Below are 12230 nucleotides of genomic sequence, written 5' to 3'. Positions count from 1 at the left end.
AGGGCCTGATCCTGGAGACCTGGGATTGAGTCCCACGTCAGGCTCCCTGCATGGAGCCTGCTTCTCCGTCTGCCTGTGTCTCTGCCTCTCTCTTTCTCTCTCTCTCTCTTTCTCTGTGTCTCTCATGAATGGATAAATAAAATCTTTAAAAAAAAAATCTAACTATGAAATGGGAAAACAAAGATGACACTCCAACCGAAATTAAATAACCTTAAACAGTCATTTGGTGTTATGAAAAAATATTACAAATAAAAAATAAGTCAGAGCAAAGTGGACCAAAAAGAAAAATATAAGACAAGAGTTAGTCAAAATCAGGAAAAACTGAAGAGGGACGCCTGGGTGGCTCAGTGATTGAGCACCTGCCTTCAGCCCAGGGCATGATCCTAGAGTCTGAGGATCGAGTCCCTCATCGGGCTCCCTACATGGAGCCTGCTTCTCTGCCTGTGTCTTTGCCTCTCTCTTTCTCTCCGTGTCTCTCATGAATAAATAAATAAAATCTTTAAAAAAAACTAAGTAAAAAAATTTTTTTAAAAAAAGGAAAAACTGAAGGAAAAAAATCATCTCAGGGAAAAAAGAGACTAATTTATACGCTATCCAAGGGAAATATATTTTACTTAAAATATCGTGATATTAAGGAAAGAAAAACAGTCAAGAAATGAAAATAAAAATCAAGAAAGCAATTAAGAAGGATCAAAGAGAAAGTGCTAAATATCAAGGCAAAAAAAAAAAAAATCCAACATATATAAACAAAAAAAGCAAAATAATGGAACAGATACAACATTCAAAATTATAATACAAGAAAACTTTCTGGAAATAAAACATTAATCTACAAATCCAAAGGGTCCTCCATGAACCTAGGAAAATTGATATGGTCAATTCTGAGATATACCTTAGAAAATCAATTAGAATTGAAGGAAAAAAAAAAACATCCAGGCCTCAGACAAAAAGACAAAATCATTTAGGAAGGGAAGAATCAGGTTGGTATTTTCACTACAACATACAAAGAAACGCAGCAAAGCAGTTTTTAAAAACTCAAGGAAAAGAAATGTGAACCAAGATCTTATATCCACCTGTCCTTCAAATACCAAAGCCATAAAAATCAGTTTTAAAAATGCAAGAACTCAAGAATACAATATTCAGGAAACTCTCTTGAGGAATTTATAAGAGAATGAGTTTTATCCAACTAGAGACTGGGGGGAAATTCAAAAAATCTTATGATGGCAAGCATTAAATATATCACATTGTAGATCTCTAAAATAAAGGTGATTAAAAGTGGAAAAATAGTACGCAAGTTTTTTTTTTTCCTAAAAACATTACTTTAAAAAATGGGATAAAAAGAAAACAGAACAAAATAATTGTGGTTACATAGTAGGAGGGAGTCAAGATATGGCTGACAAATGAAAATAGATTCCAAATGAGGAAAATAAATTTGAGGACCTGAGAAGATACAAGTGTAACTGTAACCTCTAGAACAAACGCACAAACATTACTAAACACCAAAAGTAATTTTAAGTGAGTTTTTCATTTATTTGTTTAGGGTTGTTTTTTGTTAGCATTTCCCCACTTTCTGGCACTAAGACACTCCAGGTTCATCTCCTTATTTCTCCAGTGCTAGCATCAACCATATCTCCAAGGAGTCTGGTTCCTGGTATAAAGGATGCTTAACATCCACTGGATACCTAGTCACTCTACTGCTCTGGACAGGAGAGGAGTTCTAAAACACTCTCTCCAAGGCTTATTAGTGGGGGAACGAAGAGAGCCAGCACAGTGGCAAAAGGTCTGGAAGGTTCTGAATCACTTGAGTGATGAGAAGATGCTTTACTTGAAGGAACGGCTCAGCTAGGGACAAGCTGGCCACATCCTCTAGATTATATTATCTTGACTGGCAAGGACATGTGATAAAATAAGTTAAATCATAACAGGAGTGATCCAGTACACTCTAGCATCCAAACAACTGCCCTACCCAGACACTCGGGAGTGCTCATCTGAGGACACGCTGCTGTAAGAACTCCTCTGTTTAACAGCCTAGCGAGCTCTACCAATCAGGTGCCTTCCAAGTTTATTGTCTTGCAGCAGTCACCTGGTCCACAGGTCTCTGGACATCCCCTTCAGCCTCTATGCTGGCTGAACAACCACAGGGAGTCACTCTTTGACCAAATCAATTTCACAGTGCCTGAGTCAAGAGTGGAATGTTTAAAGGTGCAAGGTGTATTCAAGGCCTTACCTTGGAACTCTGAAACTGAACAAGATATACCTAACAGCCCCTCTCAGGTGCCATAATAGGTGTTTGACGGTATTATTTGTTAGCATTTTAAACATTATTTTAACCTCCACATATATTTATTCTTGGGTTTCAGGACCAAAAAATAAATAACCCCACATGAATACTCTATTCCTTTTATGTACATTGTTAAACAGCTAACCTTTCTCTTCCCATAATTTCTTCCAGTTAACCAGTTAGAATTTCAGTGTATGTCCTTCCAGTCCTTTTTCTCAATCTCTATATTTAACTGTACATATAATATAGTTGTATGAAGGAGGTTGGGGGGTTGTGGACATCAATTTGTCTGGTATTGTTTTTGTGCTTTTTTACTTGATAGTATGTCTTGGTGATCTTTCTTGTTAATACACAAATTTGATTCATATATATAGTAATGGTTGCATTATGTTCAAGAATAAATGTACCAGTTTTATTTTAAATGTTTCACTGTTATATAAACAAAGCTGCAGTAAACTTTCAAGTATATGTACACAAACACAGGTATGTTTTTAGGATAGACACTTCAGAGTAGAATTGCTGATTAAAGAATCTTCACATTTAAATTTTTGGAGGGGGTTATCAGAGCGATGCAGCAAGAGTCCCTGGGGGTGCCTGAAATCATCCAAACTTCTGTTCCTAGGTACTGTAAAAGGCAATTCCACCAGAATGTAAATTCCATGACAGATGGAACCCTGATGCCTTACCCCAGCAAAGAATACCAGGTCCTACAACTTGTTCAGTATCTTAGCAATCACTGAATAAATGAACACATGTAGGCCAGTAACAGGCATATTCCTCAATCAGAATGCAAATTTTTCATAGATTTTAGAAAGACCACAAACACCAAAGAAGTTTCTCTTCCGGAGATTCCTGAGTTATCTGGGATTGCTCAGGGCTCCTAAATCTCCATTCCATCTCATTCTTCCCCCCTCCCAAGTCACCATCTTGAGTCTCTTCACATATCCATGACCTAGACACACCCCTTAGAGACTCAAACCCACTTGCCAGTCCCAAGAGAATTGAGAGAACCTGTTGTTCAAAATCACTTTTTAGTACAGGTGACCATAGTTAAGATTTCACTGTACCAAAGAGAGAGAAATCACTTGAAGACAATCTGAATTAGACGGTTTCCTGAAGAGTAATGAAAAATGCAAGGAACTCAGCTGATGCTTTCTCCAGCTTGCCTTGAAATGGGAGAGCAAAAGGGCCCAGCCTACTAGAGTAAAGCTGTTACTTGAATGACCTGTAGAGCACATAATCCTATCAAGGAAAGAATCCACTAATCTGCCTGCAATTGGCCAAAAAATACCATACATGAAACTTTGAGCCAGTAGACACACATTCACAGTGATCCCAATGGCAAGACTGAGCATCAGAAATAAAATAGGCAAAAGTTATGCCTGGTAAAAAGGGAGTTATGTACAAAAGTCCAAAGGGAAGAGCATAGTACTTTAAGGGACCCAAAGTAGTTCAGATGCTTCTAGGGGCCAGATGAGACAGAGAATGTAAATAAACCTTGTGCTTATTTACACCAAGGCTGCTGATGGCAGCCTTCTTAACACACACAGAACCCACTTTTCAGGATATAGAACCAGTTAAAATTACAGAATTCATCTGCTTGAAGTTTGTGTAACTATTGTTGGTTTAAAAGACTGATTTTTCCCCTATATCCCTAGGATCTGGCACAGTACCCAATTCAGGGAATATCAAACCTTTTTCTTTAGTTAAGCAGTCTGTGCCATCTAATTCTCAAGTCAGACCAAAGTAGGGAGACAGCTTGTCAATGCTTCTCAATGGGACTGGCAGGAGAGATTTCACCCCCAACTCCTGGGGACACATCCTTATTTGTCAAACTCGGGCAGGAGGTGCTACCAGCATCTAGTGAGTAGAGGCTAGGGACACTGCTAAACATCCTGAAATGCGTAAGAGAGCCTCCACAACAAAGAATTAACCAGCCCAAAAGGTCAACAGTGCTAAAACTGAATAACCCTGCGCTTAGCCTAACTGCAGATAGCAAGGAAAACACCAAGTTCCACCCTAAATTCTGCTGTTCCAAAAACAGACCAAAGGAGGCTAAAATTATAGGAAAAGTTGTGTTTAGATTCCTCCGGACACACATCCCATCAGAGGAAAATACAACTCGTGCTGAAGGAACCTAGAAAAAAAAAGTGACAGGGCTCAAATGAAGGGAGAAAAAAGCAGCAGCTCTATATGTAAATATTCAGTGTAGGAAGAAAAAAAAACAAACAAACAATACACTGGGAAGAATATGGAATGTTCCCACCAAATGTGAATAGGCCCAGTCAATGCCATTTATTATACATGTTGAACAGTCTCTGAGACCCAAGGGCTCCCATATAAAGTTTTTTTTTTCTTTTTCTTTTTTTGCATCAAATAGGTTCTTCCAAGAGCCTGCTCACAAGGAAGAAAAAAAGAGTAATCCTCAATAAAATGAAACAAACAGGAAAGGCTGAACAGTCTACATATGAAAAACAAAGGTTAAAAAACTCACCAGACAAAAACCACACCAAACACTCATCCCATTTAATTTCCTGTTACATGCACTGAGGGAGCCAAGAACATCAGGCCCCAAGGCAACAATGCTCTGAGGATCTAGCTCAGGCTCCCTCTATGTGACAAATTCATGCACACACGCCCGCACATATCACTGACCCAGGCAGAAATACACATGCATGCACAGGCAGTAGAGAACCACAGGAGGTTTGGGGAAAAAAGAGGGCTGGTCAAAAATGTGCTATCAACTGGACACTGGGGACCCAGAGAACCCTTCTGCTGCAGGCTAAGCAAGAGTCAAAATTAAAACAAATGGAAAACACAGGATAAATGTCAGCTGCTCAAAGAGATTGGACAGATGAAGAGGGAAAGATGCAGGGGGAGGTTTGGGAAAGCAGCCTCAGAAGAGGTTTTTCTTTATTGGGAACTCAGGCAGAGGCCCTGTGACTCCAGTGATATGCTGAGGCTGAAGGAATATGCCACAGCATTACCTCTGCATCCTGTGTTCTCTCCCAAAGTAGAGGGAAACCACCAATACCCACCCTCTAGTCCACCCCCATTGCAGCTCTTAAGGACTTTCCCAAGTCCCCCCACCCCAAAATGACCCCCCCACACACACAGTTAACAAAAGGCCAAGCATAGAAAGCCTCAGTAACTCTTCTTGGTGGAACCAAAGCCAGAGAAGCCCATCACAGCTGCCATCTCATCATCCTCCTCAAATGTCAAGTCCTCCTCAGCCCTCCTTTTCTTCTCCTTCTGTTTCTCTTTCTTGTAGGCTTTGGCCTTTTCCTCCTAGGGGGGAAATCACTCAGAATCAGTTCAGACTCCTAAGCCAAATGTTGAAAGAGACAAGTGAGTGTCAAGATTCCTTTCTATCTTTAGGAGAAAATAGTAAAGGCAAGTAAAATTTCAAGAGCAGAGGAAAAGCCACAGTAAAGATTTTAAGAAACAACAAAAAGAAGTTTTAGCCTCTGAAGAGTATTTCTCAGTCCTACATCTCTAGTTCTTAAAAAGGTTATGAAAACAACCATATAATAGCAACTATCACCCTGATGCATAGAGTATATGCCAGTAATTGATCTAAACACTTATGTAGATTATAATCTAAGATCTCTTAATATGAGAAAACTGAGACATGGAGAAGTTATATAACTTGCCCAAAAGTCATAGCTAGTAAGTGAAGGAAAGAGAATTCCAACCCAGTCAGCCAAGTTCTATGTGCCTCTTGGGGACTAGGTGAATTTAATCCCTCCTATAGTTTAAAGAAAAAAACGTAGGCCCAGAATCTAGGAAAAAAGGATAGGTTTATAACCATATCCTTCAGATCTTAAGAGTCTCTAAGGCAATAAATGTTTCCCCCAATACAAAGAGATTCAGGATACAACTATCCCCTGAGAGTAGGAGTGGATGAGGAAGACAGCCTCCTCATGATTAGTAACATAAAATTCAAAGCTGGAGGACAAAGGATGGAAAAAAGCCTTACCTCTTCTCTGAGCTCTTTCATCCTTTCCTCAAAATCATAATCCTTCTGTTTCTCTTCCATCTTCTTCTTGTTGACTTCAAAACGTTTCTTCACCTGATCCAAGGTGGAACGTTCCACACGCATAGACATGCCCAGATTTCGCTGATCTGGGTGGGATCAATAGCGAAAAAGGTAATGACATTACAATATCTTCAGGCCATCAAAAAGTCTTTGACATTAAAAAGAAAAAATTTTTTCATAAAGTAATACACAGCAAAAATAATTATAGCTGGAAAACAACAACAATAAACAACCCTTGGCTTTACTTGTTCCCAGAAGCAGCAGCTACAAATAGCAAGATGCAAGTGGCTTTCAACTGCCCATAGTGAGCAAATGCATACCAGTGGGGACAGCGAGGCCTTGGAAAAGACTGTGGTCTGAGCTTGTTGAGAGCCTAAAACAGTGTCTCATCTCAGTGCCTCCAGAAACATTAGATAATGAAGTAAAGGATGAAGCAACCGGAGAAATTCTCAGGCATTAAAAAAAGATTCAACTGAAACCACTCCTTCCCCTACCCCATCTCCAAAACCCAATCGCAGTCCTAGTCACAAACTACCTCCAAGCCTTACGTTTCTTTCCATTAATGTGATCCAGGAAGTTGATGGAGTCCTTCACCACACAATCACAGACATTGCAGTAATACCTAGCGAACAGAAGAAACAGCACTTGTGGTCAAATCTAGCTTAAGGATCTTAATGTTTTCAACTAAGAAACTCATTTTTGGGGATGCCTGGGTGGCTCAGCAGCTGAGCATCTGCCTTTGGCTCAGGACACAATCCCAGAGTCCCGGGATCGAGTCCCATATCGGGGCTTCCTGCATGCATGGAGCCTGCTTCTCCCTCTGCCTATGTCTCTGCCTCTCTCTCTGTGTCTCTCATGAATGAATGAATGAATGAATGAATAAATAAATAAATAAATGTATAAATAAATGTTAAAAACCTCATATTTTCAGGCAAATTTTCTGTTTACAACAAGGCAGCACTTCTCATTTTTATAAAGCCTTACCTCGTGGAAGAGTATGGTAGCCAAACTCCAAGATAGCCCCACAATGATTCTCAAATTCATGGTATGCGTACCTTGTGCAGTTCCCTACCAATTTGTACTAGAATTGTCCTGTGACCAAAAGAATATTTCAGAGCACCTAGGTGGCTCAGTCAGTTAAGTCATCTACCTTTAGTTCAGATCATGATTTCAGGGTCCTGGGACTGAGCCTGGCATCTGGCTCCCTGCTCACTGGGGAGTCTGCTTCTCCCTCTGGCCCTCCCGCTGCCCATGCTCTCTCTCTTGTTTAGTCTCTCTCAAATAAAATCTTAAAAAAAAAAATTTCAAAAATTACGCGTGTCACTTCCAAGAATAGGCTATAAAAAAAAAAAAAAATGGCTTCTGGGACGCCTGGGTGGCTCAGCGGTTGAGCATCTGCCTTCGGCTCAGGGCGTGATCCTGGGTACAGGAATCAGGTCCCGCACTGGGTTCCCTGAGAGGAGCCTGCTTCTGTCTCTGCCTATGTCTCTACCTCTCTCTGTCTCTTATGAATAAATAAATAAGTAAAATCTTTATTAAAAATTTTTAAAAAGGGGCAGCCCCGGTGGCTTAGCGGTTTAGCGCTGTCTTTAGCCCGGGCTGTGATCCTGGAGACCTGGGATCGAGTCCCACATCAGGCTCCCTGCGTGGAGTCTGCTTCTCCCTCTGTCTCTCTGTCTAATAAATAAATAAAAAAATCTTTAAAAAAAACAAAAAATTTTTTTTAAAAAGGCTGCAGTGTTAGTCTGTCCATGTCTAACTAAAGGGTATTATGCGGGGTGAAGTAAGTTAATGGGAGAAGGACAAACAGTATATGGTTTCACTCATATGGGGAATATAAAAAATAGTGAAAAGGATTATAGGGGGAAGGAGAGAAAAAGAGTGGGAAAAATCAGAGAGGGTGACAGAACATGAGAGACTCCTAACTCTGGGAAATGAACAAGGGGTAGTGGAAGGGGAGGTGGGCGGGCAGATGGTGTGACTGAGTGACGAGCATTAAGGGGGACACTTGACGGGATGAGCACTGGGTGTTATACTATATGTTGGCAAATCGAACTCCAATAAAAAAAATATTAAAATTAAAATTAAAATAAATAAATAGCCTGTCCATGTCTTACTCTTGGGAAGCCACTTGCTTTATTGTCAACAGCACTAGAGGCCCATGGGGCAAAGAAGTGAGGCCTCCAAAGCACTATGAAAGAGCTTTCAATCAAATCATTCAACCCCACTTAAGCCTCATATGAATGCAGACCCAGCAGACACCTTCATTGCAGCTTTGTGAAACCCTAAGCCTTTCCAGAGGTAAGCCTTTCCAGATTACTTACCCAAATTGTTAGCTATCTGTTTTATGCTGCTAAATTTTGGTGAGTTAGTTAATTTACACAGGAATAGGTAACTAATACAGAAAAGAATGATGTGAGGTGTTTTTTTTTTTTTTTTAATATTTTATTTATTTATTTATGAGAAACAGAGAGAGAGAGAGAGAGAGAGAGGCAGAGACACAGGCAGAGGGAGAGGGGGCTCCATGCAGGGAACCCGACATGGGACCCGATCCCAGGACCCCAAGATCATGCCCTGGGCCAAAGGCAGGCGCCAAACCACTGAGCCACCCAGGGATCCGATGTGAGTTTTCTAAGCAATTCAGACATGTCACTCATTGCTATCTGTTTTGCCCTCCTGCTAGAAAACGTAAATGAATACTGTAGTAGTGGTGGGCAAAAACAAAAGTCCTTACAGGACACCTCTTCTCATGGGTCATAGTCTTGGTCTAGGAGGAAAGTGTACAACCAAGCAATCCGTAACAACTACAACCTTTGCAGCCAGTCTGGAACCTCAACTCCCTTTATTCACCATCAACAGCTTCTAGGCTCCATTCTAGCTCGTGAAATCTCTCCCCTAGAAATGTTTTCAGGAGTCCTTTCCTTCATTTCTTCCTCTTCAAATATTAAGAAAGAGTTACAGCGCCAATATAAGGAGGTCTACAGAGTAACCCCTCCTAGAGACACTACCATGTTTAGTTGAGGCCTGGGACAGGAGTGACACAAAGAAGTATCTAAAGGTAGGACTATTAAAAAAATAAATAAAAATAAAGATAGAATTATAAGTAACATGATTGCTATCCTGGAGCCAGAGAACCTCTCCTCGACACTTGCTAAAATCAACACAGTTTATTAGACCTAGTCTTGGCTCCTGAAAAAGATGAAAAGTCACTCACCCTCCCATCTCAGATTGTGGCGTGGTCTTGGTAATGACAATTGTCTTCCCAAGCTTGGATTCCAGGTCCACTTTATAGTCCCTATGCCGGAGAAGCTCCCGTTTGACTGGCTGTACTGGTTTTCCTAAAATATAAGACAGAAGAAAGTCCTTTTATTATTACAGTTTCTTAAGCAGAAACGAAAAGAAATGCATGAAACCCAAAATACAGATGTCTACTCTTCATTTTTTTCTTAAGCCTGAAGCAGGGGACACAAAAACCACTTCTAGCAGCAACTAGGGAGAATCTCAACACAGGAAAAAATGATATGCAAACCCTAAACTCCACATAGCTTTTTTCCACTTCAAAGCCAATAAGTCTAAAAACAATTTTTTTTTATTGTTAACTGAATTCAAGGAAGGAATTAATTTTCACAAAGAGTAAACTTTTAAAAGAAAAGCAAGGACAGGGATCCCTGGGTGGCGCAGTGGTTTGGCGCCTGCCTTTGGCCCAGGGCGCGATCCTGGAGACCCGGGATCGCATCCCACGTCGGGCTCCCGGTGCATGGAGCCTGCTTCTCCCTCTGCCTGTGTCTCTGCCTCTCTCTCTCTCTCTGTGTGACTATCATAAATAAATAAAAAATAAAAATAAATAAAAATAAAAATAAATAAATAAAAAATAAAAAAAGCAAGGACACTCAGTAATACTTTCAGACAGATACCCCAAGTGTAACACACAAAAAAGAATCTTTAGAAGGCTGGGGAAGATTTTCTAAATGGGACCAACATTCAGGCAATATCTGCTACTTGCTACTGTACAAATTAGATCAAAACTAAAAAGATCAGTTTGTGCAAGGTGGTGTGAAAGTAAAGTGAAAGCATAAGAAAAAATAAGGATTCTTTTTGTATAGTGGATTCTCTAACTAGGAGAGGAGAACCAACTCCGTAACATTGTACAAAGCAGAGAAACTGTACTACTAACCACCAGCTGAAACAATCACACATTCCTCCCAGTACCCTCACTCTTCTCAGGCCACAGGGGAAGGACTTGATTGGACCAGTTATATTCTTCCCCTTAAGTGACTTCAACGGAAAGAGTATCCTCAATAGGAGTAGTCATAGCAGCAAAATACTCCACATCTCTGTCACTACTAAGGCTTCTCCTCTCTTCTCTGCACTTGAAGAAAGTACAAAACGAGCTAAGCAAAAAGAAGGCAAGAAAGCAGAGGAAACAGAGCTGGGAAATACCTCTGAGTATATTCAGTCCATCTCTTCGCTCCCATTTTATACATTAAGAAATGGAGAACCAGGGAGGCAACATTCAGCCAGAGGTTACACAAGGTACCAGGACATCGCATTTCAACTCCCCACCCGCTCTCCAGCTATGGCTTCACCTCTACGATACCCCTGCCCTTTAGGGAGTAGGCACCCACCATCCTTCTTTTCTCTCTCTTCCGTGAGCCTCTTCTCGGCGAGCTTCTCATATTCATCTTTGTCCCACTTTCGGCGAAAGTCCAAGTTTTTTGTCTGTAGGGAAAAAAGCGCTCAAGATTCGTCGCTAATCATATCGGAACCCTAGAGAAACGGAGGGAACCGCGTCCACGCCGCCGGCAAGGCGACCCCCCGGACCTGTCGAGAGCGAAGACTCTCCACACCGCACCAGAAGGCTGAGGTGGCCTCAGGACCCCAACCCAAGAGTTCTCCGCGATTCCACAGACCCTGTGCCAGGACCCTACGAGGAAGCTCTTGAACTCGGACCATTGGACCGCAAGGAGGTGTCGAGAAGCCAGTTGGGTGCAGGATATTCCGCGCTACGAAGGCACCCTCTGCCCCCCGACCAAAGCCTCCTCACACACAACACCTACCCCGCTGCCCGACGCCATCTTCACGAAGTGAATGGGAAGCCGGAAAATGACGTAAAAAGCGGCCCTGAGCCGTAAAGCAAGCTTGCCCTCCAATAAGCTTAGAGTTTCGCGTTCTAAACAAGCTAAGGACTTCGGAAACAGGGTCGTCGGCCCCTCCTCTGACCCAGGGAAATGGTGCATGCGCATGGAGAGCATGAAGCAACACGGAAGTAAGGGCGCGTACTAATGTCTTGCCTTGGTTTTCTAAACAATCATCTAAGGGCTGATTTAATTCAACTGGTCTATTTTATAAACAAGGAAGCAATTTGGATCAGGGCCCTTTGATCTAGTCTTAAGCAACTGTGCATCCGTTTGCCAAGTTTCTAATTTTTAAGGCTGAAGGAATTATTAGGAGCCTCTAGCTGCCCTATTTACCTGTATGCACTAAAGATATGGCCCGCGACACCCAGTGTTTCTAAGTTGCAGCCTTTCCAGCGCATATATAGAAAGCAATTTTTGCACACTCTTTATTTTGAAGCAATGCTATCATCATTCGGTTAAATCATTTTTTCCTTCAACTGAGGAACTTTATAATCATTCAATCAATAGGGCACATTTAATCAACATGATGCGACTTGGAAAGGCCAGTCATCAGCAACGCTGTAGGGTGAACTCTGGCATGCATCTCACTATGTTGATTTAGACGTGACTGTATCTCCAAGTTGATGGGGGGTAGAGTGGGGGCACTGGAAAACTGTTTCCTTCACTGAATCCAGAAGCATCACCCCAGGGAGGTTGCTCCTAGTTCTCAGAATTGTGCAGTGTACACTTGAGGGTTTTCTATGGCCTATGCAAACCAATCTCTTGATAACAAATC

General features: G+C 41.5%; 1 protein-coding gene across 2 annotated transcripts; it reads right to left on the bottom strand.

Annotated features, from left to right (window-relative positions):
• Window positions 1-2671: 2671 nt before the first annotated feature.
• On the bottom strand, window positions 2672-11477 carry ZMAT2 (zinc finger matrin-type 2). Of its 2 annotated transcripts, none has more exons than XM_026017684.2 (6): window positions 11375-11477; window positions 10943-11036; window positions 9532-9655; window positions 6866-6939; window positions 6258-6403; window positions 2672-5566 (listed from the first exon to the last, which is right to left on the bottom strand). In XM_026017684.2, the coding sequence occupies exons 1-6, from the start codon at window positions 11390-11392 to the stop codon at window positions 5423-5425; spliced, it is 600 nt and encodes a 199-aa protein (XP_025873469.1). In that variant the 5' UTR covers window positions 11393-11477; the 3' UTR covers window positions 2672-5422. The 2 variants fall into 2 exon arrangements, with proteins under 2 accessions (XP_025873469.1, XP_072605905.1); XM_072749804.1 differs by having other exon boundaries at window positions 11139-11403.
• Between the last annotated feature and the right edge of the window lie 753 nt (window positions 11478-12230).

The sequence above is a fragment of the Vulpes vulpes genome, chromosome 2, assembly GCF_048418805.1.
Source record: "Vulpes vulpes isolate BD-2025 chromosome 2, VulVul3, whole genome shotgun sequence".
Taxonomy (NCBI): domain Eukaryota; kingdom Metazoa; phylum Chordata; class Mammalia; order Carnivora; family Canidae; genus Vulpes; species Vulpes vulpes.
The sequence above is the reverse complement of the archived record's forward strand: the minus strand, read 5'-3'. Positions and strand labels throughout refer to the sequence as shown.